Source organism: Colius striatus, chromosome 2, assembly GCF_028858725.1.
Source record: "Colius striatus isolate bColStr4 chromosome 2, bColStr4.1.hap1, whole genome shotgun sequence".
Lineage (NCBI taxonomy): Eukaryota > Metazoa > Chordata > Aves > Coliiformes > Coliidae > Colius > Colius striatus.
In genome coordinates, this window is record NC_084760.1 from 93446470 (window position 1) to 93474049 (window position 27580).

At 47.2% G+C, this 27580-nt stretch overlaps 1 protein-coding gene across 2 annotated transcripts in view; it reads left to right on the top strand.

Annotated features, from left to right (window-relative positions):
• Positions 1-26306, top strand: part of STUM (stum, mechanosensory transduction mediator homolog) — a 49552-nt gene extending 23246 nt beyond the window's left edge. The window contains exons 2-4 of one of the 2 annotated variants that reach the window (XM_061990163.1): positions 10772-10951; positions 20803-21817; positions 24276-26306. In XM_061990163.1, coding sequence (XP_061846147.1) covers positions 10772-10951; positions 20803-20837 — 215 coding nt within the window. In that variant the 3' untranslated portion in view covers positions 20838-21817; positions 24276-26306. The remainder of the gene's footprint in view (positions 1-10771; positions 10952-20802; positions 21818-24275) is intronic. The other variant, XM_061990162.1, reaches the window with a different exon arrangement.
• The last annotated feature ends 1274 nt before the right edge of the window (positions 26307-27580 follow it).

Here is a 27580-nt window from a genome sequence, read left to right on the forward strand (position 1 = left end):
TGCTACACCTTCCATCTAAGAACGATTAGTGCTTTTGTAAAAACTGTCCTTTAAAAGCAAGACTTGGTCACTGTGTGACTTCTGGTAGCACTGAACAGAACAATGGGGATAGAGCTCTGTCATGCTAAGTGCAGCAAAGATGGTAATTTTCCTGTGACAAGGACTATCTAAATAGAAAAGACAGCAGAAAATAGTGGTGGTTACACCTTAATAATATTACTCTGGCACTAAAAGAATAAAGTTACAGCTTCAGAATTCTTTAGCAAGCAGCTGCAAAACCAGGACTGAATTCCAGTCTTTCAAGTCATATTCCAGACTCTTAGGTGCAGCACTGCACCTCTGGGCTATGGAGTATAACTCTTATGTCTGCTTTAAGCCCCTGCTTGAGACACTTCAGCTCATAAAATGCATGCACTAAGTTTTCTGTTTAAAAAAAGGGTCTTTTTGTTAGTCTGCTGCACATTTATCACTGCAGATCTCTGAACATTTATGTCACAGTTCTGTTTTACGTTCCTATGCTACTTAAAAGATGGCTTGTACATCAGGTAGATTTTAGAGGCAAGCACAGTATTACATTTCCATTTCAGCTGTCTTGAGCTGTAACAAACCCTCTAATTGCTCTGCATCCCCATCTAACTTTCTAATAAGATTAATTCTGTCTTGTGTCTTGGTAGTCTCTAATTAACATGATTTGTCTTCATGGTTAAGGACTCCAGAGTATCGCAGCAAGCTCCACTTCAGTGCTCAGTGAATCTTAGAAACAGTTAATCTCTTCTTCCATGAGCAGAGCAAATGCAGTTAGGTAGCTTCAAAAGGCTAAATTCCTTACATGGCAGTGATCAGAAAGGCAGAGGAAGTGGCAGCACAGCTGCAGACCTGGACTTTAATTGTGGGTGCCTGGCTGAATGCAGATAGGGCAGGAGAGAGACCCTTACTCTGCCCTTAGGCTGCTGCTCTCCTTCTGCTGAATTAGAGCACCCCAAGATGGGCACTGATGGTACCTAATTAACCTGTGCGAGGGCAGAGGCAGGAAAAATGAATGAGCATTTTTGATCTAGCTTCACCCAGTAAAACACCAAGTGTCATTCTGAGCCTTTACATTAGTATGGAAGTTGAGACTGGAGGGTAATACAAGCCTGCCTCCCACTCTGTGGCTGACAAGAAAGTGCTTTCCCTGGTATGGGCAATTAAGAGTACACTTCAGTCCATCACTGTATAATTGGCAAGAGTCTTTGTGAAAGGTCTTGAGAATTCATGGCCTTTTCCTCATTATTTTCCCACTGTTACACAGCGCTTATTTCCAGCGGCCTTTATCACAGAATAGTTTAGGTTGTAAAAAGCCTTTAAGATCAAATCCAGTTGTTAACCCAGCACCGCCACGTCTACCACTAAACCGTATCCTTAAGCACCACATCTACACAGCTTTTAAATATCTCCAGTGACTCCACTGCTTCCTTGGGCAGCCTGTTCCAACACTGAACAACCCTTTTCATGAAGAAGTTTTTCCTAATATCCAATCTAAACTTCCCCTGGTGCAACTCGAGGCCATTTTCTCCTGTCCTATCACTTGTTACTTAGGAGAAGAAGCTGACACTGGAACTGGAGGTATCAAAGCTGAAAAACTTCCCCTTATTACAGGTGGTTTCATGGTCACTCTGAAGTGAGTAGTAGCTCTCTCCAGACATACTGTTCTTGAAACTTCCAGTTTGTAAAGTCTGGATCAAAAGCCACATCCAAATGATTTTAATATCAACAGCATAAAATGGTGTGGCTCAAAGTTTGCTTCTGGATGTATATCCAGAAAAATGATTTCAGGAGGTGTTTGAGAACTGCAAGTTAGGATCAAGAATTGTGTAATTGGGATTAAAACTGAGAGGTATTTTAGTAGAAGGTTGCTTTTGTCTCCTTGGTTCCTCTGTCACTTGGACCCCAAGCTCCTACAGCTGGAGCATGTAGAACAGCCTGGGACTACGAGAGCCATGATAAAGCACCTGAGCTGGTGTTCCCAGGTAGTTGGTGGGAGAAAAAGGGATCAAGAAGTAGAATAAACACCTGGTTTAACAGCAGACAGTACAAATACAGAAAGTTCTACTTGGCAGGAGACAGCAGAGCAAAACCAGCAAGTAGAACTGTTTCCATGAAACAGAGCTTTTAAGGTACTGATAAAATTACAGAGCAGCAGGAATGCATTCACTTAGGGAAGATGAACTTAAAGCAAAGTGCTCTATGCTGTAAATGGTGGTTGTGCCTTTTGTTGTCCCTTATGTTTGTTGTTATAATTGGAAACCAATTACATTGTTTTTCTCAATGCTGGTATACTTAATAAGGATGCATATTAAAGTTCTCTCCTCATCCCATTAGTGAAGAAAAAAAGTAAGCATCAAGCAGAAGCAGAGCTGTAGTCTCTTGATTCTTTCCATAGCAGCATCTCTGGCTAGCAGCAGAACAAGGGACTTGCCATTTAGCCTCCCTGGCAGTTTGTTGCCTGTCTGTAGCATGCAAAGAGCCTGTGGTCTGCTTCACAGCAAACACCCACCTTGCAAACCACAGAGTACTACGAGGGGGCCCTGTTAGCTTTAACCAAGCTCTCTCCAAGGGTTCATACTATTAGAAAGCATGAGACAAAACGTCAGTGTTAGTTCTGGGATCACGTCTTAACTGTAAGAGGGCAAAATATTAGTTTGTGATTCAGATGGGTACAACTTGCAAAAATAATTCAGCAAGTCCTGCCAGAAGGATTATGTGTCTCAGCCCTGCATCCCCATTTGGCAGAAGTCCTCCGGTCTCAAATACTTCAAGCATACCCTGAATTTTAAGCATCAAGTCAACAGAATTAAACCATAGGACTGGGTTGGAAAACTTCACTCAAGGATTGTGGAATGTCTGGCAGTGGAACAGTGGATTGACAGTGGATTGCTGTACTGAAATCTCACTATTTATGGGTGGCTACTTCTTAGTATTCAAGACATTGCAGTGCTGCAGAGTAAAAATAATGCCCGTGGCTCCATGTATAATTAAAGCTTTAGTAAGTCACTTCACCTTCATGTAGCCCCCCCATGTAATTTAAGATTTTGCAGTGTATTTTTAGCCTTGGAAGTCTGTGAAAGTTTGTTGCAGTCAAGTTTTGAAGCTCATGTTAAAAAACTCTGCATTTTCGGAAGAGTTAACTTTCTCTAAAGCATTAAATATGTGAAAAATCTCATTTTTGATGCAAAGGCAGTGCTATCTTACTTGCACGTGGGCCGTCTTCTGTAGATGCTACATAAACACTGTCAAGTCTGTTCTAACCACATGACACAAACCTTCTAGTAACAAACAGATGCAGAGCTCAGTGCCGGAGCTACAGCAATGTACCGCAGCAGCTAAGTCATGGGCATATAATGCTTTAGGACATGCTGGGCACTTTTCAAGTACACAGGGAAACCAGAAAGCTAATCCTGTATACAGCCCGCCTTCTGCAGACTTGGGAGTTGGAACAAATCCTGTGGAGACAAGAATTGCAAGTGCCAGCTCTCACTTGTCAAGCAACTGTATATTTTTGTATGTGGTGAGGCCAAAATGACTGGACAGAGCCTGAACTCACTTTGAATGTCCTTCCAACATGGAAGGGGAAAATAAAAACAAGGTGCTGGCAGAAGCTAAACAAAGGATTTTTAATAGCAGGCCATGGAGGAAAATTCGTGTGCTACTCTCCATGGCAACATCTAGGTTTTGTCACTTTTGCTGCCTCCACTCTCTCCTCCTCCCCTTTCTTTCCTCCCTTCCATACCCGTTGGTTCCTGCTGTTCTTGCCTGGATTCTGCCCACATCACTGTCTGTGGGACCTGGCATTTGCAGGTGATGGCATTGCCTGGCCTGTGTGCGTGGGATTCAGGTTTTCAATTCTAAGAGATGCAGCCTGGGGTCAAGCAAGCCTCCTGTTTTCTAAGTTGTCCACTGCTCCTGCTCCTTTGCCACCTCTCCACCCAAGCCCCCCTCGCACTGGTTTTGGCAGGGGTAGCCTTTAGTCTGTACAGATACTGAAAGCTTGCCAATGGCCATTTAATTAAATTTTGTCATAAAAGCCAAGCTTTTAAGATGTTGGTCTAAAATACCATTCTTGCTAGAAGAAAACAAGTTAATTGCACCGAGTCCTGGCTTACTTCTGTGGCTGAAATAAACTAGAAGGGGAACGATGTCAGGGTTGCCACTGACACTCAGGTTGCCTGTTCTCTTGGGTGGGACACTTAAACCTTAATAATGTTGCAGCACTGTGTTGCAGTTCAAGAAGAGAAACAAGGCCAGCGCCTACTAACAGGTGGAGAACTGCTGTGTAAATGACAGTCTCTGTGTCCTAGGCTAAGCTTTGTCCTCAACCCACAGCAGCAGCACAGGTTCTTCAGCACTCCCGAGCTGCTGGATGCTCTGCTCCAGGGGCAGCTGCATACACCTTTATTTTCAGAAAGGGCTGAATGGCAAGTGGCTTTGCACCTGCTATTGCTTGCTTTGAGTCCCTTTGAAGAAACTAGGTGGGAATACACCTCCTAGCACATTTGGCTGTGCAGCTGGGCCCAGGTACTTGAGAATAGTTAGCTTCCTCAAGAGGACACCCTCCAGCTTCTGCACCTCTGCTTTTTCTGCAAACCAGAAGGATTCCCTGCATGCCTCTTGCCTATAGTAACAGCTCTCCAAGGAGGCTGTGGGAAGGGGAGATACGATGGAGACCCTGTCAAGAGTGGTGCACTTGCAAACTCCAAGAGCCATGGTAGTTCATACACAAGTACATCAAGCACTCTTCTGGACCAACCTTTTCTGTTCAAAGAGTTGCAGTAAGCTTGGAAAGAAAGCTTACTCTCACAAGTTTTAGGTGATATGCCTGCCCTGACACATTCTCTCTGATACAGCCTAAGCCCTACCGAGTTCCAGTAAGGGGGAAACTGGGGACACTGATGAGGGCTAGCATTGACCAGAATGCTTCCAGGGGATTTTACCATGTGTCTGTTTCCTCAAGCCAAGACACAAGCAATTCTCTGCTTTAGAAAACTTCAGCAGGTAGTCAAATTGAGTGATAATGCTTTGCAATTTTGTTGTTGTTGTGTATCCAAGCTCTACCCGTATAAGCAGAGGGGAAAGGTTTTTGACATCAACAGATGCTGCTGGAGCCCTGTTTTATGCAAGTTTCAGTAGCTCTCTTTCCTTTGTCATAATCCAAAAGATTACATCTTTTGTGTATGGATTGATACCAAGGATGAAAGGCCTTCACAACTGTAACAACTCCTTACAGTTTAAACTAGACTATAAAAAACAAATCTGAGACCCTTGGGACCTGAGGATATCTTAACCAATAGATACCACATTCACTGTAAAACCAAGGAAACAAGTGCAATCATTATTGCCTTTCTCATGCATTTTTCCTGACTCACATAAGCAAGAACCTCATAAATTTTCAGCACATCCACAACATCTGCCTCATATACCTGCCAAGACTGTTTAATGACAGCTAATAATCATTTTACTTTAAAAATTCAAAAGCACATCAGACGTGTCCCCACACAGAGCACTCCCCTGACACAAGACAGGTATATCTCATCCCCACAAAACACACAGTCATTAACTACATCTCCCATCATTGATCCAACAGCCTTCCTTGCTCCCACAGACTCCTCAGATCTCTTGCCTTCTTATCTTTGTGCTTACCTGTAGCTGTGCCCCAGCACCATGACGTGGCTCCATTTTTCCCTCCGGGAATAGAAGAAAAGGCAGCATCCCGTTACCATATTTACTCCCAGTGCTACAGGGGAGCACCTTAAATGACCTCCAGGCTTGTGGGAATAGGAAGAGGTGCTTCCCAGCCCCTCCCTGGTGCCAGGCTTGGGTAAGGTAGGGACTATAACAACAGCCACCAGCAGCAGCAACTCCACATGCTGCCCCTGATTGCAGTAATTGGTGCTTCTACTGTTCCTCCACCTGTTACAGGGAGGTTCATCAGATGTGATTTCCTTGCAGCAGAGATTCTTTCAGTTATGAAGTTTTAGGTATTTGGTAGTTAATGGGAAGCCCGCTAACAAGTTGCCTCGTGCTCCAAGTACACTTTTGCTATGGCCATTGGTGTCTTGTCTCGCTCCGGTTTGCATCCTGGCTGCAACCAGACTACCACTTCTGATGTTTCTGGGAAACTGCCTTCAGAAGTTTGCTCACAGCCACATCCTCCACATGCCAAGCTCCGTGTCTGGCAGATGCTCCTGCCCAGGATAGACTTTCTTGCAAAAATAGGATAGAAAAACTTCTGTCATGCAGCTTAAGATACCCTGTAACACTGTCACTACAGCACTCAGATAGCACAGAGGAGACTGCCCAGAACAGGCCATAGGCTTCACCTCATGTTTTCACCCCAGGTGGGTGACCCACACAGCAGAAAACCAAGACAGCTGTCTCCAGGGTTTGAGCTTTTCCTCTAAGAGAAAAAAAAACCAAACACCCAACCAAACTATTCCTCTGTCATACTATTTTGGTGTACACTGTGAGGCCAGGAACCAGCAGGTGATGCTCTTGGGAAGGCCATGGCTGCCAGGGTACCAGCATACACTGGAAAAGAGAATTTGTCCTGTGTGACAATGGAACTGGGAGGAGAGAAAGAGAAAAAAAACCCTCTGTTGCCTTTCCCTTTACAGTGTTGTCCTACAGATAACACATCCCTTTTGTGTTCAATGGGCTAAACTGCTGAAAACAAAAAGCCCTCCATATCTACTGATATAATAAAAAAATACCCTGATTCTTCTGACAGCAAAAGCAAACATCATCTCCCAGAGGATTTACTTCTCTTGCTGAAAAAGGCAGTGCTCTGGCCAGAGGACACAACTCCAAGTGAGATGAGACAAATCCAAAGTACAAGCTGGGCTTCCCATACCCTCTGAGCCTCACTGCACATGGTGCCTTCACCCTCTGCCTGCCAGCTGCTCCAGAAGGGTAAAGCTCAGCTCCCTCCCATCCCTCTGCCCAGCCTCTGGGCTGTGCATCTCAGCTGGGTGATTGCAGCTGGCCCTGATGCTCCATGGGGCTGAACAAGCAGACTGGTTAGGTAGCACAGGACATCTTCTCTCCATCACCTCTCCTCTGCCCCCAAAGAGGCTGTGTTAATTCACAATTTAGATTAATCCCAGATTTTACTGCTTTTTTGAGTATTTTTTGTTGGGAAGATATAAGAAGTGCTCCATACAATTTACTTATGTCATGCTGGCATAGCCTTAGGGATTTTAGTTTACATCTGCTCGTGGAGTTAGCAGTTTGTGTTTGCTGCTTCCACACACAGCCCGAGGCCTTTTTGGACAGCAGATTTATTTGGCCAGCATCTTCCCAGCTGCAGATTGTGTGGGGAGTTTATGATTGTTAGGCTAGAGGTATTGAAGCCTGGCCAGGAAGGGAAGTGGTTCAGTGCCCCAGCTCTGATGCAGCCAGGCAAGTATCAGCAGACACAGCTTGCTGTCCTTCCTCCTCCTCTCTGCTTCCAGATGCAAACACTTCCCTATTCAGCAGTGTGAAACCACAACGGTTTCTTAAGGGGAAAATGTCCACTTTGGCAAATGCATTTAAGACTCTCTTTTCTGCTTCATATTTTAAAGCATGTGTAGACTAGAGGAAGAATACTTCCCTCTTGTGTCTTTGGCATGTCTCAAGTCTTGTATTTAAAAATGCCAACAGCCTCACAAAGATTAGCTAATGATAATTAATTAAGAAAACACACTGGCATGGGAAAACAAATTGTCTCCCATGAGCAGGAAAGTGGCCTGAAGGAGTAATCAGAAGCCAGGGTTCATGAGGTTGTTTTTTGTTTTGTTTTCCATATCAATTCCCTGTCCAGAGAGGGATACTCAACTGCTTTATTTGCTTTATTCCTTTCTGAGTGGGACTAGACCTTAGCTTAGTCACTGTGGTGTTTAGGGGATTAATTAGCTAATTCAGCACCTCACTGTAATGATGTAAAAGTCTTAAAAGCTTCACTGGAAGGATTTGAAGCTGTATCTTAAAAATTATTACTAATTTACGGCCTTTTTTTATAACATATCATGGAAGAGTTAAAGGTAAGGTGAGGGGGGGGGAAATTTTAATTTCAAAAATAGACATACATTTCTGTTTGGCGAGATGATGCATCCCGATGGGAAAATGTAAACACACAGTCTTTGATCTTGCTTCAGCCTGTATTCAATGTCAGAGAATGCTGTGGTGTGACTGTGCAGGCAACAGTTTCAGGAAGCATGGGGGAATATTCCAGCCTTCCTCCTGCTTTGGAGGAACTGTAAAGGAAGGAAAAGGTAGGTGGTCTCATGTAATCCCACGTGGAGGACAAAAAAGGCATGGAAGACAAAACCACAGAGCAAAAGACAGCCTTTCTTCTAACAAGCAATCGGGAGATTGATACAACATCCTTTGGGACTGAAATGATTTCCCCTTTTCCTCTGTGCAGACCCTTTTGTTTTGTTGGATAAGGGGATGAGAACCCGCCCGTGGAAGCCGAATAGTGAGAGGATGATGCAGCATTGCCCCATTCCCTCTGCTGCTCTGCGCCCGGTTTCTGTGTGTGGCAAAGGGAGCAGGTGGGAGGGAGAACCAAATTGGATCCAGCCAGCAGCTCCAATAGTTTTTAGCTCCAAGGGGTTTTAGGAGCTGGTGGAGTGTTAAGAAAATGCTGGAGTTGAAGCCTGCAGAGGATGGTGAGATTAAAAATAGGCGCCATAGCTACCCTTCTCCAGCATTTCAGCATCTTAGCTGCCTGTTGGCCTTGTGACCTACTGAAGGAGAGGCAGTAATAGAAGAGATTATCTGTTCCACTACCTTGGCAGTGTGGGACAAAATGGTATTTTGATCCTAACCAGGTCCATCTGCTCTTTCCACCTGGTGACATCTTCTGGAAGCATGTAAACTGAGTGTTTCCTCCCCATCTTCAGTCAAACCAAAGGACTCTCTCATCCAAGTTCAACAAGGCACTTGGGTGCACTGAAGATGAGCTCCTTTAGTCACATCTTATAGCCCATTTGCAAGCTTCCATGCTTTCATAGGAAAAAGGGCAATTTTTGTAGAAACCAGTGGACATTGTGCTGCAGGACTTCAAGATGTTCATTAAAGAAAGCATTTCATAGAACTGCATTGTTAGTACAATCCACATTACACCTTTGTACCTACCTTAAAAAAAAACCCCAAAGACAATTCATAATGATAAGAGGTGTCAAAATGCATGCTTAGGTCAGGTAACTGAACCTTCTGGCCAATAGGCTCATACATTATAAGGGTCAGAAACAGTTTCTTCTGCTCTCTGCCCATGCTGTGGTTGTAAGACAGACAAGGCTCCCTTGAGCTGTGGGTTTCAGCTAGCCATGGGCTTAGGACATAAGCTGCAAATAAATGATCAGCCCCTCGGTTCAAGGACAGGGAGCTGCTAGAGAGAGTTCAGTGCAGGGCCACAAAGATGATGGAGTGGAGCATCTCCCTTATGATGAAAGGCTGAGGGAGCTGGGGCTCTTCAGCTTGGAGGAGACTGAGGGGTGACCTCATTAATGGTTACAAATACGTAAAGGGTGGGTGTCAGGAAGATGAAGGCGGGCTCTTCTCAATGATGGCCAATGACAGGACAAGGGGCAATGGATATAAACTGGAACACAAGAAGTTCCAAAGTAATACAAGGAAGAATTTCTTCACTGTGAGGGTGACAGAGCACTGGAACAGGCTGCCCAGATGGGTTGTGGAGTCTCTTCTCTGAAGACATTCAAAACCCACCTGGACAAGTTCCTGTGTGACCTACTCTAGGTGGTCCTGCTCTGGCAGTGGAGTTGGTCTGGATGATCTTTTGAGGTCCCTTCCAACCCTTAAGATTCTGTGGTCAGACTTGTTCAATGTGGTGAATGCAGGAAGAATCTGTGTGAAGGCTGTTGTGGTGTAGATTTTTACCCCAGCTTTATATCAGCAAGTTCCTTCATCTGAATTGTTCTGGGAAGTCTGAAGGGTGTTTACAAGTTTTATAAATTGATGTCAGGCAGAGGCAAGGGCTGCAACACCAGGCTGCCTGGCTCCAGCACTGGTTTAGCTGCTTCTGCTTTGTTAAAACATGCTCACAGTTAACAACTTGTGACTGGAGAAATCGTTGTGTAAAGATGCAGTGCCACATTAGCACCCTTTTTTTTTTAATGTCTGCTCCTCCTAGAGCAGAATTTGTGAATAGTAACGTACTGCCAGGGCTGTACAGCTTTATACAGCCAATCCTGCTCTAAGTCTGGTTGCAATTTACCCTTTTAGGGCTTCAGTATAGTAAATATTCTCCCAGAGAGAGAGCCACCAGGCAGAGAAAAGGTAGTCTGGTATTTCCAGAGACACACAGCAGTCATAGCATCATAGAACCATAGAATGGTAGGGGTTGGAAGGGACCTTTAGAGATCATCTAGTCCAACCTCCCTGCAGAAGCAGGTTCACCTAGATCAGGTCGCATGGGAACAATCCCTTGTAAACTACCCACTGTGCATAAGTGGTTACTGTTGGGTAAGGGGAAAGGAACCAAAATCCAAAGAGTGTTTTTTCTGTCCTGGTTTTCAAGTACAACATGTCAGTGAAATTCAATGGGAGACAATAGAGTGTTTAAGTGAGATGTGGCTGTGCCTCAATTTCTCCTCCTGCAAAGTGTTTCTAGGTTTTCAGCACTGCAATGGGAGAATGAAAACTGGTATGTCATGAGAAGTAGGTCTAAGGGAAGAACTTTGGCATGAAGCAGTGGCTTTCACTGGGTGTTTTGTTGCTGCTCTCTCCCTAGGTACGTTTGTATCTGCTTTTACCGTTCTGTGTGGAGCCCGGACTGATCTCCCTGACAGGCACATGTGCTGTGTCTTCTGGCTGAACATTGCTGCTGCTCTGATTCAGATCCTGACGGCGATCGTGATGGTTGGCTGGATTATGAGTATATTTTGGGGCATGGACATGGTCATTCTGGCAAGTAAGTACAGCTTATTTACCTTGCTGACTTCTCTCCTCCATGGCCATGTTGCTGGGTTCCAGCTAATGCCCCTGCAAGTCACTGGACTGCACTGTAGGGAAGAAGAACCACAGGGTGGGCTCTGCAAGTCCATGAGAAACACATCAGACAGAGGAATTGCTGGGAGGCAGTTGGGATGGGCCCTGTGAGACATCTGGAACAGCCTGCCATCACACCACATGGGTTAGGATCTTCCTGTCTCCTTTATAAAATGAAAAGGGTGGGAAGAAGTGAGCCTCCTGCAGTGCTGTGAATTCTGCTGTCTGGATGGCCTCCTGCCCTGATTGAATCTGCATGCATGTTTCAATGAGAAAGCCCCTTCTCCCTTGTCACTCCAGGTGCATCTCTCTGCTTCGTATGACCTTCCTGCGAGGCCAGTTCTGCCCTAGGGAGCACACGGGGCCAGCTGTCCCCAGAAAAGCCCATGGGACTCTTCTGGAGCCTCCTCTTCCTCCCCAAAACATGTTTATCCAAAGATTTTTTTTTCTCTTGTTTCACACCACGTTCTTAGGCTAAGCAGGACCATTTAGCTACTCCTAGAAGGATTTCCCCTACACCCTTTAAGCAGCCCCCAAATTGTTAGTCTAGGGAAAGAAGAGAGGAAGAAGAGGAGAGGAATTGGTTTTTAAACGTACATACTTTAAGTTACCCAGTTATTCTATATTAACAATCTAGAATACAGGTTCTGTAACTGTATCTGCTAAAGACTTCTACTGGTGTAAAAATTGTACCATATCTGTATTGTATTGTTGAGAATTATGTGACAGGCTCACCTCGCCTCCAAAACCCACAACTCAGAGTGCTGGTTGCATCTGCAAGACCCCACTCCCTTTCCAAAGGCTGGCAGAGGCCAGTGGGCATTGCCTCAAACCAAACAGGCCTGAGATCCTTCAGACTGGCAGGGCAGGCAGTTCCCAAAGCAAGCGTCTTTCCCAGAGAGTGTCTTACCAGGAGCCTTTGCTTTTTGGTTTGAAGGGGCTTCACTTTGTCATCTTTTGTCACTTATTGGGAAGAACTTTTTCCGTGGGAGGGTTGTTAAGCATTGTGACAAGCTGCCCAGGGAGGTGTTGAAGTCACCATCCCTGGAGATATTTAAAAGATGCATAGATGAGGTGCTGAGGAATATATTTGAGTGGTGGGCTTGGCAGTGTGAGGTTAGTGATTGGACTTGATTATCTTAAAAGTCTTTTCCAAATGAAATGATTGTATGATTCTATCTCAACTGATGACATCTGTGGCTGCATGATGGAGAGGAGAGGAGAGGAGAGGAGAGGAGAGGAGAGGAGAGGAGAGGAGAGGAGAGGAGAGGAGAGGAGAGGAGAGGAGAGGAGAGGAGAGGAGAGGAGAGGAGAGGAGAGGAGAGGAGAGGAGAGGAGAGGAGAGGAGAGGAGAGATCTCAGGAAATTGCCAGGCATCTACCTGAAGGTGAAGTGGATGAAATTGAAAAAAACAGCAGGAAAACGGTGCACATCTTCAATTACCTAGCCCAAGAGTTAAACTTTCTCACCAAACCACCTGCTAATTTCTAAGTCTGCTTCAATTTACAGACTAAGAGCCATCCCCACACAGAGCAAACGATGGATATTGAAAACCTAAACATGAGATTAAAGGCTTTTCTTAGGATGAAGGCAGTGCTGCCCTTCAAACTTTGGAGTCCCTGCAAATGACCTGCCAAGTTTCCTTTCAGAAGTACCCACAGAGCAGGGGTAGCCCAAGTTATTTCTGAGGATAAATTGTGAATTGTTCTACATCTGTGACGTCTTTTAAGAACCCAACCAATTTGTGTGTAATCCCATACATATGTGTTCATAATCATACACTCTTCTCCTATTCCTCTGCTGGACAGCCTCCATGTGCAGTTCACTGTCTGGCAGGAGCCAGTTCTGCAGTTATGGGGAAAGGCAGGAAAGCATCTGTCCAGAAAAAGAGCTACAGCATCTGTCCAGAGAAAGGGCTACAGCTGAAACTGTGACTTGCTTTTCTCCATAGTCCTATTCACGTATGTCCTGTGGATAGAGGGACTGGGGATCAGGAGGATCTTACTGTTTTTCCAGTTTGGTTGCTGGGGAAAACCATACATTTTGAAAGTATCACCCCAGAGCTCTTCCCTGCACCTGGCTGGACCTCACCAGTCTGGAAGACAGAGAGTGGGTAGGCAGCATGTGGTGAGGATGCTCAGGCCAAGAGGTCCCTGACCACAGCAGCAGTATTTCATCCCAGCCTCTCCAGCAATGGAGAAGGGTAGGAGAAGCCAATGACTCTTAAGTTAACCAGCTATATATAATCTGACAAGCTGGAACCCTTGGCAGTTTTTTGCCATCTCATTAAATAGTTGGGTTTTAAGTTTACATACCATGCAGAGAAAATAACAGCTAAATAAAGCAGATCTTGTTGGATGGAAAATAAATGCAAGAACTAATTTTTCAATCAAAACAAGTGATCAGTTTCTCCCAGCTGGATCAAATAGCCCTGTCAGACACCAAATGGTTTGTTTTTTCATGTTTTGTGTACATGTTGAAAAAAAGAGTAATAACTCTGAAAGGAAACAATGATTCAAATGCAAGAAATGACACATTTCATTTAAAACCACTGCCAGGAAACAGTTTGGTTTGGTTGGGTTTTGTTTGTGTGCAAGCAAACGATTAGATGCACTGGACAGAAATTGTACACCTTTGCAACTCAAATCTGCGTGCAGTTGGGAAATGGTTAAACAGTATGAAACTACTGCCCATCTCTAGTCATCTTCTTGAAATGGCTGATTCCATGCCTCCCTGTGAGGGTGCTGTAGGGTTTTGATGGGCTAGAGGCAATGCCTAAGCTGATAGGGGCTAGCATTGAGGAGGATGGGAAGCAGCCAGGACTTGAGGACTCTGCTCCAGTTTTCCCTGAGGGATGAGTGCCTCACTCCCTGGATCAGGGCCTGCCCATCTATTAGCTTGTAGAGAGCTGGGTGGGAATTAGGGAGGCTCATTGCAGCTTTTCATCTTCTAGTGCTAATTCTCAGCCATTAAAAGGATGAGCATTCTTCAAGGGGAGAGCTTTGGGAATAATGTCATACTGTTTTTAATGAGGGGGAAAAGGAGAAGAATTATAGGCCAATCAGGTATACCTCGGTTCCTGGAAGAGGCAATCAAACAAGTCACTTGCATGCATTTAGAAAATAAGAAGAAACAAAGTCACCCTGGGTTTGTCCAGAGCAAGCTGTGCCAGACTGGCTTGATTGCCTCCTGTGGCAGAGGGATTAATTTTGTGAGTGGCAGCGGCAGTCAGCTATCTCTCTTGACTTTCACACGCTGACACTGTCTCACACAGCATTCCTCCCAGCAAGCCAGGGAGACGTGGCCTGCCTGAAAATGCACTTGAGAACTCTTCTCTAAATGCATTTTCCTGAATTGGAAAGAGATGAGAGGTGTGTTGAAAGGTCCCTCCTGATTCCAGCTCTGTTCAGTATTTACATTTATGGCTTGATGGTGGACCAGAGAAGGGGCTTAGCAGCCCTGCACCACTGGTGGCTACAGGGATGGCACGCATAGAGAGGGCAGTGTCCACATTCAGACAAATCATACTCGACATATTCATCAGTGACCTGGGCGAAGGGACATACCCTCATCAGATAAGTGTACCCTCAGCAAGTTCCAAACTGGGAGGACTGGCTGATTCCCCAGAAGGCTGTGCTGCCATCCAGCAGGATCTCAACCGGCTTGAGAGTTGGGCAGAGAGGAACCTCATGGGGTTCAACAAGGACAAGTGCAGAGTCCTGCACCTGGGGAGGAACAACCCCGAGCACAAGTAAAGGCTGGGGATTGACCTACTGGAGAGCAGCTCTGCAGAGAGAGACCTGGGAGTCCTGATTGATAATAAACTAAACCTGAGCCAGCAATGTGCCCTCGTGGTCAAGAAGGCCAATGGCATCCTGGGATGCAACAAGAAGAGGGTGGCCAGCAGGTCAAGGGAGGTTCTTCTCCCTCTCTGCTCTGCTGTGGTGAGGCCTCATCTGGAGTCCTGTGTCCAGTTCTGGGCTCCCCAGCTCAAGAGAGACAGAGAACTTCTGGAGAGAGCCCAGTGCAGGGCCAAGATAATCAGGGGACTGAAACATCTCTCTTACAAGGAAAGGCTGTGAGACCTGAGGTTGTTTAGTCTGGAGAAGACTGAGAGGGGACCTTATCAATACTTATAAAAACCTAGAGGGCAGATATTGAGAAGGAGGATGGAGTGAGTTTGTTTCTGTATTGCCCAGTGACAGGACAAGCGATCACGGGCACAAGCTGGAACACAGTAAGTTCCAATCAAACATGAGGAAAAATTTCTTTCCTATGAAGGTAATGGCTGCCCAGGGAGGGTGTGGAGTCTCCTTCTCTGGAGGCTTTCAAAACCTGCCTGGACCTATTCCTGAGCAACCTGATGTAGGTGAACCTGCTTTAGCAGGGGATTGGACTGGATAGTCTATAGAGGTCCCTTCCAACCCTTACTGTCCTGTGATTCTGTGAAGAAATGGCCTGATAAAAATAAATGCTACTCAGTAGTGACAAGTCCAAGATGCTAAGGAAGGATTAATCAACAGCCTAAATACGCACTAGGGAACAACTTGTTTTTCAGAGAAGGATGTGGTGGCTGCAGTGAGTCACAAGCTGTACAGGAGTACATTGCTGTGGAGGGAACAAACACTTCTCAGGCAGGTAGGAGCAGAGCCTGTGAGACGTTAGCTGGCCCCCCTCACCTTTCTCAGCACACGTAAAGCTGCGGCAAGGCTTGTGGCCAGTTTTGGAGGCTGTGCCTCGTATGGACAGCCTGGAGACAATCCAGAGGCCAGTGAGACAGCAGGCAATGAGGAGCTTCATCACGCTAGTAAATGCGAGAGGGCGGTAGTTTAGCCTAAGACGGACTTAAACGACAGCAGGGGGGATCTGTGTGGAAATTAGGAGGTGATTTCCCTCCAAAATGCTAATGGGTCAAAATGCTAATGAGGTGGCATGGCAGGATCTGCCCTTTCTGTCACTGGAAAACTCCAAGAACAGGTAGACCCACAAGGTGAGATGTGGGAAGAGACTGACTGACCTCGGGAGTCAGCTTTCACCTCCTGTAAGGTGCCCTTTAGAGGGATATATCCCAGAAGGGAGATTAATTGAAGGCAGTTTTGCTATCACACTTAATTAGTTTTGGCAGCACAATGGCATGGGGCATTTTCTGTGCTAATTTAAATGAATTGCCAGCTGGCCCCATTAAACACCACAGATATTTTCTTTAAGCAGCCATATGGCTTTGGGAACCGTCCTTCTCTTTACCTGCTGTCTGAAGGCAAAGGTAGATTAAAATGAAGCACTTAATTCTTTTGCCAAAAAAATAATATTCTGGACTCTCCCCTCCTTGCTGCAAATATCCAGCTGCCCTTGGTGGTGGCAAACCCCTCGTCATTGCCGCGAGGACAAGGCACAGAGCACAGGCAAACCAGAGCTAATTAGCTAGTTACAGCCAACTGGAAAATGAGCCTCCTAAGGCTTTCTGGGCAAGTTTTCCTCTGTCAGAGGCACACTTTGTCCCCAGCCCACATAGCACAAGTCTTCATTAGCTGCCTTGTGCAGAATGAGTGCAGAGGAACGGGCTTTCTAGGAACTCCCTAAACCTAAAAGGTTTTGTCACATTTATTGACAGAAATACCACAGTCACAGTGAGGTGGCATGGAGGACAGAACTCAAGAGACTGTTTGTCCAGGTATCTTTTCACCTCTAAGGAATGCCAGCTGAGAAGTGAAGCCTGGTTTCTGAAGGAAGCTCTCGCTCAGTGTCTGGCTTCTGAATTAATGACTTGCAAGGCTATGCCTATGAAAGAGCAAAGGTGCCATCACTTGTGGTTTCACTGGACAGGGGCTCCTGCTGCAGCCCCTGGATCTTAAGCACGCAGCTGACTCTCACGAACCGACCACCAGCCAGTAGTAAGAACTTACCTGTAATCATGCTGTCCACCTGTTAATCCTTTGCTAATTGCAGCCCTCACACCTTGCCCGAGCAGCAGCAGATGATTATACAGTTATTGTATGCTCAGGCATCAAGAGATTTTGGAAAGCTTCTCCGAGCTTTTCTTCTCTGCAGGGCACCTGCTAGGGCAGGTAATGCAGCTGCCCTGGGAAGGAAAGGGAGCAGAAAGTGCTTGAGAGGCTCAGAAGAGAATGTCATCTTAAACCAGCTGGTGACCCTTCATGAGATGAAGGAAATTCTGAGGACAAATTCCCCACTTAGACCTGTCATGGTATTTTTTTCTACACAGATCTATCCCCCAAACTATGCCTGAGGAAGGTAATAAAAATACCCTTTTATTTTGCTGTGGTGGTAGGGTAAGTCCTTAAAATATTGTAGGAATGTTAAATATCACCAGGGTTTGCAGCTGGACTGAGGCATGCCATGGTTGCGAGTTATCTGTGAGTACAAGCAAACTGATCAGCAAAACTGCCAAGAAACAATTAGGTATAGTTTTCCCAGCTCTGGGACCATGAACAACGTACCTTGTGCCACCTAGTACACCATGATATTCCTGTTTGCTGCCTTCCTTCAGCAGTTCCCCTTGAGTCAAACCTGTGAAAGAGCAGTGTCACAGAGGAAAGCGTTTGTGGGAGCTAACTCAGAGGTGCTAGTCCATCTGCTCTGTCCAGCTCAGGACAGGTGAGCTGGAAAGCAGCTGAGGATTCCCCCGTCCACTTTAAACAAGAGGCCCAAATGAAGTAATTCACTTCAAGTACAAGGGTTTAAAATGACATTTAGCCCTGGTGTGAATGTCTGGTGGTAGAGCAGCTGTTCTCTGTTTACTCTGCAGCCCCAATTTATTTGTTCTTTTCTGGTTCTCCATGTGTTTTGGATATATCATCTACAGTTACATTTCTCCCTCTCTCTTTCTTTCATGTTCCTTTGCCTCCTTTTGTTCACCATCAAAGTTTCACAAGGTAAGTTTGTTTCTGTTCTTCCTCCTCCTCTTCCTCACGCCCTGTGGCAGCACCCTGCAGAGAGCAGCACTTGGTATTCACTTTGGCCAGTGCTGCCTGCTCCCAGCCCAAGTCCAGCCATCTGCCTGTACCTCTGTCTGTCCAGCTGTCTCGGTGTCTGTCCCATGGCTGTACAGCCCCATGGATATGTTTTCTTCCCAGCACTAAAATGCCCCTCAAGCTGTCCCAAGGGCAGCCTTGGAGCAGGACAGGGACACATTTCAGGCTCAAGAGCATCCAGAGGCCACCCTCTGAGTGAATCCAGGCCTGGCAGGACAGCTTGTGCACAAACTGGTTTCGTCTTGCCTGAACCTTACAGTGGTTTACAGAAGAAGTGCAATTACAAACAAACTTGATTAAATCACTGGTTTTGTGTGCAGATGCTCAGACCAACATAATCTTGACCTCAGAACTGCACCATGACTGTATTGCAGGCATACTAGTGTAAAGCTGCTGTGTACAGAGTAGCTCCTCCTCTGCAAGAAATGCAGTAACTATTTGCACATGTAAACTATTTAATAAGTCTCAGGTGTTTTAATAAGTAAGTTTAGCACAGGACAGGTCATTTTTTGTCTCACTTTGGTCATGTCAGGAGAGATACAGGCTCTGCCACTGCAACTGGCTTCCACCCAGCTTCAAAACTTAGAGCAGGACTGAAAGGATTTCTATTAAATCTTAATAAAGGCATGGCTACACAAGCAAGTTAAAGTAAGCATAACCTCGCTTGCTTACTTTAGCTAAGGATTTATGGCATGCCTCAGCTCTCTGGTCCATGTAGTTGGTTGGCAGTTTTTTTACTGTGCCCCCTAAACAAATTAAACCAATGCTTCAGACCAGTCCATATTACAAGTTTCCAGCCAGCTTGCCTTCAGAGCTGACTCGCATTTAGAACATAAATGAATAAGAAATCATCATTTTCCCTTTCCTTGAACAAGCTGTTTGAAAGAGGCGAGAGCCTGTCCATTCAGCTGCACGGAATGGGCAGCAATGCAGCACAGGCCAACGTGTCCTGATAAGTGTCATTAATCTCCTGTTCTATTCCTTGCACCCATTGAGCAGCAGGAGATCAGACTGCCAAGGCTGAGTGAACGTGTGGATTTTTCCAACGTACGGTGAAGTTCGTTTATCGGCGCCAATTCTTAGTTCAGCAAAAACTCCCTTAAAGATAAGGGTTGAGGTACCTGCTGGTAGTTTGTGTTCAGCTTTTTTAAGTGACTTACAAAAGCCCGACAGAAGGATTGGAAAGAAATATTGAAAAGCATCAATGGAAAAGTGTTACAAGAGTTAAGCATTCTTCTGAGATGTGAAATTTCAGGCTCAATTGAAATCCAAGATACAACAATGACAGGCTACTTACGTTATTTAAACAAAGAGAGAAAACCTCTGGATTTTTAAAAGGTTTCTAGCTGAAAGATCTGGGCTATTGCAGGCAGCACAGGTAAGGAGCATTCACTTGCTTCTTTAAAAAGTTCTTTTGCATCGATGTTATCACAATAACACTCTCAGCTTCTCTTAAAGCAGGTAAAGCTTCTGGTGCTGTCACTGCAACCAACAAGGAAAGTGTTAAATAACCTAGTATTTTTCTTGTTATCCTGTGTCAGCATGAGAGCTGCGGGTGCTCCTCTGTTGCCCTTCCGTGCCCTAGCCCTTCAGGGAAAGGAGCCCTCCTGTATGAGATTTGCAGCCTCCCCTCAACCAGCTCATACAGGATAGCAAATAAAGCAGTGCCTCAAGGAGTTGTGAGAAGCAACGGAACAGGTTACTTGAGCCTTTGCAGCATCCATGTGGCAGCAATACAGTGGGGCTGCGGTGTCCTCCGGGGCCAAACATGAGCCGACACAGAGCCCCACTGAGGGATTTGCTGCCTTGGTCAGAAGGTATGTTAGACCTCATGGCCAGGGGAAGAGGAGAAGGGGTGGACAAAGAGGGATAAGGGCAGTTTCCCAGTGCAATTGGTTTTGCTGCTGGAAAGTTCTGTTTCCTTCACTCCTGCCAGATGGCTACTGTGCCCCAACAAAAGCACCTGTAATTCTGCTAGGTTGAAGCAAAGCAAGTGCGTTACAAGGCTGCAATAGTATCACTAAGGAAAGGGCGTTCAGAGACACCCTGAGGTCTGTGGTTGAACACTATCAGCCTGCAGTTAAAGGCATCCTCCTTGTCCTTCAAGAGGTTCCCCTCTGCAAGCTGCAGTGCAAATTGGTTGCTGATGCAGAGCTCTGTTAGCAAAAGCCAGCATGGAAACTAAAAGGTGGATAGAGGAAATGAGCCTCCTCCTACCTGGCAGTCCTTTGGAAGGATGAGGTAGAGATGTATATCCCAAGTAGAGACGTGAGTGTGTCAGCTGCATGACCAGACAGCAGCCAGGTCAGTGCTTGGGAACAGTGATGTCTCTGGAGCATCAAAGGGCATACATTTTCTCTACACTGCAGAAAACCATGCTCTCATACAGAATAATTCAGGCAGAAAGATTTTAGGGTGTCAGGCTGTACTGGAATCTGTGGCCACTGGTACAGACTGTGCCTTTCTAAGCTGTTCAAGTAGAGGTGCCTCTGCCCAGGCCGGGCCCAGCAGCAGGCAGGCAGGCAAGCATCACAGCAGTGGCCACCAGCAGCCACATCACTGTGCCCAGGAAGGTGGCTGCACCGGGCAGGTGGGGGCTAAAGCACAGCAGGGCAGCTCGCCAGGCTGAGCCTGCCACGAGGGACTATGTGGCAGCCCCACCCCATTCTCCCACAGGGTTTGCCGCTCCTGGTAAAACAAGCTTGTGGCTCGCTTGAGTCTCACCGAGGGTCCTTGTTAGGAACTAACACTAATCATGTTCCCTTCCCCTCCCTCCTCACAGGCTACAAGGAACAGGGGATCCCACAGCAGCTGTAGTGGCTGGGACAAGTATGGTCAGAGAAACACGGCGAGAACTTTCCTTTGGCAGCTGTAGGCCACGGACCTTTTCATTACCATTTGTCTCTCTTCTTCCTTTTGTTTTGTTTCCTTCTGTCTGAACCCGGTTCATCTGCCGGTCCAGCGGAGCGGAGGTGCAGAGCAGCCGATGGAGACTTGCACTGATCCCGTTGAGCAGTGGAGATGGGGCAAGCACAGCATGGGTTAGGACTGGCCCTGGCCAGCACACGGTGGGCAGCCGGTGAGAAGGAGGAAGAGGAGAAGGAGGGTGCCAGGAGAAGGAAACACCCCTGCTGAAGGTGGCACCTGGGCAGGCAGCTGAGCCGAGGGAGCAGGGAACTCTCCTCCCAGAGAGAAGTTGCTGAAGATGCTTTGCCTCCTTTTTACGCTCACTGTCAAAGGAAACCAGCTGTGAACATCAAATGCCAAGGAGCTATTGATACACGTACAGTATGGAACAGCAAACCAGTGGTACTTTTTTCCCCCCACCCCAAGAGTCCATCCTTGACTGCTTCACGGTAGCAGAGGGCTCAGCCCAGCCTCCTCTGCTGTCTCTGTATATATGATGCTGAACAAAGCACTGTCCTTGCAGATGTCTTGAGAAACGTGCTTGCTGTCAATCATATTGCACCACTGAACTGACTGGGGCCATTCCCTCCTTCCATCCGCTGGCACCATGCGAAGACTAGGCCTCCCGCCGGCCTCTAGGGAGGCTTTACCTGGCAAGAGACTGGTGGCCCACAGCACTTTGCCTCCAGAGTGGCAGATGCAGCCACATGCTGTCAAAAGCTTCTAGTGTCAAACAGTACTGGGGGAGCCAAAAAAAACCAGCTCCAGACATTTCCTCCTGTCCACCTGGGAGGGACTTGCTGCCAGTGTCTCCATGCTTTGGAAATGATCCCCTTACAAGTGTGGCATGTGCTCTTGCCTGAAGCAGCATCCCTGCTCCGCTTCCCCGGGTAAGTGCCCAAAGCTCGAGTGTTGTGACCTGGTGCTAACCAGGTGTTCGGTAGCAGTCGTGGGTGGAAGGCCCACGGCTAAATGGCATAGGGGTGTGCTTTTGTGGTTTGATCACATTATGTGCAGAGCTAAATCAGCCATCCAGGTGGAGTGACCCCTCTGATCCCAGCTGGTGTTTCAGCAGGGTGAGAGGAACCCAAGCAGGGCTACCAAAAGGAGCATTTAAGAGGGTGGCCTCTCAGTGATCTGTGCTGTAGCATCTGCAGGACTGTATGGATGTTACAGAATTGAGCTTCAGCATTTACTGCAAGGCAGAGCAGCTCTGCTTCATTTCCCATTTGGGAAAATAAGGAGTAAACAGGATCCTAACCGTGAGCAACCAGGGAATTAGTAGCACTGCTAGAAAACACCTCCACAAGCTGCTGCTGTGACTGGTGGGATCTCTTTTTTTTAAGGTTTGTAACTAGTCCTCAAACCACCAAACAACTTGCTGGCTCAGCTGCAGTGAGCACAATGACCAGGAGCAATGGTTACTCCTCACATCTTTCAAAACAGAGTGGTTCAATGCAAAGTCCACACTGCCTGAGGATGGAGTTAGTTGGACCATGGTCTCAAAAGGGAACATGTAGGAGCCTCTGCTGACTTGGCTTAAAAGTTTCACTAGACCAGCCAGCAGAGGCATTGAAAAGAAACCAGGCAAAGTCTTTGGGTGCAGAAGCTCTGAAACAGGAGCAGCCAAGGGTGGCTTAAGAACAATTTGCCTGTCAAGATGCACTCACTTTTAGAGGATGGATTTAAAAATCTAGGACACAGGCAGTGCAGGGAGTCTCAGTCTGGGGAGGGTTAAACAAACTGGCATTTTTACTGGGCATTAAACTGCCAGAAGTCGTATCTCCCGTGGCATCAGATGTCAGGCTGGCAGCAGATGCTCCATCCCAGAGACCCAGCACCTGTACAAAAGGTCCCCTGGGAACAAGAAGTGTTAGGAATAGCTCCTTGTTGGCATGTCCAGGGTTTTGCTGGCCTGTCCAGGGTTTTGCTGGCCTTTCAGGCCATGTTTGGTGCTGTCTGTCCCTGGGATTTAGCAAGGATGAGAGAACTGGATTAATTGGGGAAGGGCTTGAAAGGAAATGCCATCCTCCCCAGGACTATCAGTGGTCTGCAGAGAGCATTGCTTCAGTTAACATCTGTGTGCTGGCTACATTTATTGCACGAGGGAGTTTGGCACCAGCAGCACTGTGCCAGAGAGGTGCAGGATTTATTATTTCCTTTCAGGTTTTACTCTGCAATTTCTTTTTTTGTTGTTTTTTTTGACCTTTCTAGCAGATTGGTGAAGCCAAGAAAACAGCCAACACACCACTCAGGGCTCTGAACTCTGTCCAATGGACAGGCAGCACAAAAGGCCTTATATATGCCTGTTGTGGGGGTTTACCCAACTGATTTTAGTTACCACCAGACAGATTCCCACTCTGCTTTTGGACAGGAGCAACTTCACAGATTGGCCTTGTTACTGGGGAGCAAGCAGCAAATTGCAAACTGCCTCTCTGTGGTCATAGTGATGATTAAAATCTCTGCTTTTTCCACTAGTCCTGATTACAACCAGCACCCCCAAGCTTCCCCCAGCCCAGGCATGAATAGCAGTGTGCTCTCAGGCAACAGCAAGCCTCTGAGGTTGGTTTCAGCTCTCTCTGTGGCAAGGAGTGGGGAGACATAGGGTGCAGTGAGCTCAGAGGCTGAGACACAGGGCTGAGGAAGCTGGAGACAACAGACAGGATTTCAGGCCTTACTGGTCACAAGGAGGGTAGTCTGCACAGTCCCATCTGTAATGTCACACACAAACACTCTGTGACTTGATCACTGCTTGATCTACAGCTACCTGAAAGGAGGTTGTAGTGAGTTGGGGGTCTGTCTTTTCTGCCTGGTAATGAATGACAGTACAAGAGGAAATGGCCTCAAGTTGTGCCAGGGGAGGTTTAGATTGGAGATTAGGAAGAGCTTTTTCACTGGGAGGGTTTTAAGCATTGGAGCAGGCTGCCCAGGGAGGTGGTGGAGTCACCACCCTTATCTATGTATCTTTTAAATACCTCTGAGGTGCTGAGGGACATGGCTCAGCGGTGGGCTTGGCCATGTGAGGTTAGTGGTTGAACTTGATCTTAAAGACCTTTTCCAACCAAAACTATTCTGTCATTCTATGACTTGGTTTTCCTCCTCTCGTAAGAGAGCAGAGCTTGGACAGGCCAGACAGAGCCTGTACCCCTTGAGGGGTTCCTGGGGAGCCTGCCTTGGGGAAGCTGACAGCAAGCCAGAGGTACCTGCATGGTGCCCACAATTCATGCACTGAGGAGAAGAGCCATGCAGTGAAGACAAGCGCTAATTCAGACCTTTCTTCTCTCAGCAATACTTATCTTTCTCTTCAAGGCCAAATGAATCAACCAGTGCTTTTCTACCTTTTTCCAGAGTGCTGCAGAGCGAGGCCTCCTCCTCCGGGATGCCCACCAACAATGGGGCTGGATAACTTGCCTCTGGCTCACGGGAGCCGTGCCATACCGCTGCTGCAAACCAGCCCCTGCCTCCACACTGTCATGGCTAGTGGCCACAGCCAGCCAGCTAGCCATCTGCTTGAAGGTGCACGGCCCCCAGCTTTCCTGATACCATCTTCTGCTTTTCAGATATAGATGTTTTAGACACAAGTTTTACAGCTAAAGAGCGAGAGCAGGTGACAAAGAATAACTGCAGTTGCTTTGCCCCCATCTGCCAGTGCCACAGTATTTGCTGCCGCTCTTTCCTGATTGTGAAAACCGAGTTTCTCCCTCTCCCCTTGCAAAAAAACAAAGGGCTTTAATGAAGTAGTTCCTTGGCACTTGAACCCAGCTGGGCTGAACAGCTGATGTACTAGGTGGAAAGCAATTCCAGGTAAGAACCAAACCAAACGTCTTTTTGACATTTGTTGCCAGTTGTAAACCCGTTTCATCGTGGGTCTCTCCAACCACTTTGATGCAGAGCACATTAACAGTTTTTTCCAAGTTTGTTGGTGTTACCAAATCTGTACTTGCCATGGAAAAGGTGCTATGGAAGATGGCCTCTGCCCTCCCGGCCCTTTGCCACCTTGCTGCCGGGGGCTGGCACTGCTCAGCTGTGGCCCCTGTGCCATCACAACAGCGAAAGTCGGTGGGGCCTGTGCTGGGAATGGCTCTGGCACGCAGCCATGCGGGGGGATCCGTCAGCCGTCTGAGGTACCTCCATCTGTGCCACAGCCTGTGCTTCCTGAGACAAAGCCGCGTGTTCCTCCCCACGGGCAGCCACTGTCACACACTCTATTAAAGATCTTCGGTTCTGCTGGAAGTCTCCCCTTTGTCACAGTCTCACCGTGACACACAAGGTATAGTGCCAAGCTCCATGGACAGGAGCCTGAAGAGTCACAGTCTCATCATTCTTCAGGGGCTGTTTTATTCCACCATTGCCTCTTACTTGTTTTGAGACAACCCTGCAGTTCACCTACACACATACACTCCAGCCAGAGTGTATTTTATCGCTATTCAACCCAAACCACATTCTCTACAAGATGCCACCAAGAGTTCACCGACATTTAAAGCCCAGACGCGAGGAGAGTTGTGAGCTTGGCTAAATCCGACGTCCTTCCCAGTCAAAAACTGTGGCTTCTTCCCCACGCTTGCTAACCACAGTGCTAACAGCACACCCCTGTACTTTCTAGCTGACTTCATACTCACATGCACAACGCACTTTCAGGCAGCACTGCAATTTATTTTCCAAACTGGCACTCATCATTTCCATGCCCACCACGGGACCAGAGTGCTGTCAAACCCTGTGACAGTGGCAGCGGCTGAACAAGGGGTGGTTACAGTGAATCCCACAGGAGCCCCATGCCACCCACAAGCCATCCTTCCTCTTGTCATCTGTATGCATAACTAGTTCCAGGCTAAAATTCAATCCTGCTTCTCTTACGCCCACCGACCAGCCAGAGGGAAGCAACAGCTCCCCGCATCCTCACCACCAAAGTGGTGCAGTGGGATGTGAGGGCTCCACGTAGACTAGAACCGACAAGGCGAGAGTAGCTCAGTCCAGCTTCCAACTCTAATGATGCTTCCAGTAGACAAGTCAAAGGGCACATTTGGGCTTGGAATCGAAGCAGGGGCTCACCTCCATGGGCACTGCCTGGAGGTGATGGCAGCACTCCCCCAAACACCCAGCAAACAATCCCACCCTGGCCCACACAGGCACTGCTCCACAGGCTGGGAGGGGGATAAGTTGTCCATTGCTGACCTGAGCCCATGTTTTCCTTGGTTTTGGACACACTTGGGTGTATCAGGTTTCCCCACCTGAGGAAGAAGGGAAGGGGTGCTGTTTGTGCCCCAGTGGCGAACCTGCCTTTCATTTTCGTGCCAGAGCCCGAACGGAGGGGTTACAGGACCATTTGTATGCCTATTTATATTGCCAAGTATTGGATTGTGACTTGCTGTGTTTTGATACTGTGGGGTTTGTTTGTTTGGTTTTTTAAGTTAAATATATTCTATTGCTGGACAGCTGGAACAAAATGCAGAGTCTCTTTCCATGGCCTGGAGAAACCCTGTCAGCCCTGGATCAAAATAGGTCTTTCTCTTCCCACCTGCTGCGTGGTGGAGAGCAGCCACTAGCCATCAGTGTGTACCCATGTCACTCGAGGAGAGGAGGCAGAGGCCAGGGCTCAGCTTTCCTAAGGAATTAACAACCCAGAGCCTTAGAGGAGAACAGAAGCCTGGGGAGGAGCCAACCTGCACCTCTGAAATGGAGACAAGAGAGGGGGAAAAGCCATCCCGCTGTTGCCCTGTGTCCATACCTACCTCCTCAACTTAGTTGTCTTTGCAGTTTTAATACTTTAAAATTACTCCATGCACATTAGACCTTGGCAGATGGCAGAGTTGTCACAGGGAAGCTTTCCCAGGAATGGCAGCACTACTGGAAAGGCTGACAGTCCAGCAAGACACTTCTGCACATTTTGACCACTCATACTTGACGCTCCCTGTTCCTGCTGTGACACGCAGTGCCCTAAAGTGCCACTGTTCTGCTCCCTCCCCTAAGCCCCTGCAGGTGGGGAAGCACAGGGGAGATCCCCCTCGGCCTTATCAGGGCTTCCCTGCCATTTCTGAGAGAAGCAGGGGTCTAAAGTCTCTAAGCAACCGCTCATTCATACGAATGCCTCCAGCCTAGTAGTTTTGAACACAAAAAGGTGGCACCACGGCACAGGGCTTGGTGGCATCTATTGCCCATCCAGAGCAGGTACAAGGCTGGCCACCGCTCCCTGTCTTTTGAACAGGCAGGGCAGTGGGGTAGAAGGAGCATGGCAACACAGAGGGGAGGAAGACAGTGGAGGAGGTGAGGGGTGGTCTGGGAAGAAACTCAGCTGTGCTTGTAATATTCACTCTCCACAGCCCCAAATGCAAGGGCAGATGCTTGAAGGCTGGGGGGGCTTTCATGGGACTCGGGGGGCCAAACTTAGATTTGAGTCAGGAGCAGAAAAACCACTCCTCTCTTACACCCTATGGCTTTGAGGTGTCTGGGAAGCGAGGCAGAAAGCTCTGCTTCACTTGCCACATCTTTCTGTTTAGGCTTCACTCCTCAACAGGTTAAGCACTTGGGGGCAAAGAGAGATATACAGTATTATAGTACTATTAATACACCCATGCAGACACCCTGTCACATTGCAAATCCACTAGAGAGATGTGGAATAATTATCCTGAAGAGATTTCTTTAAAGCCCTGCTGATG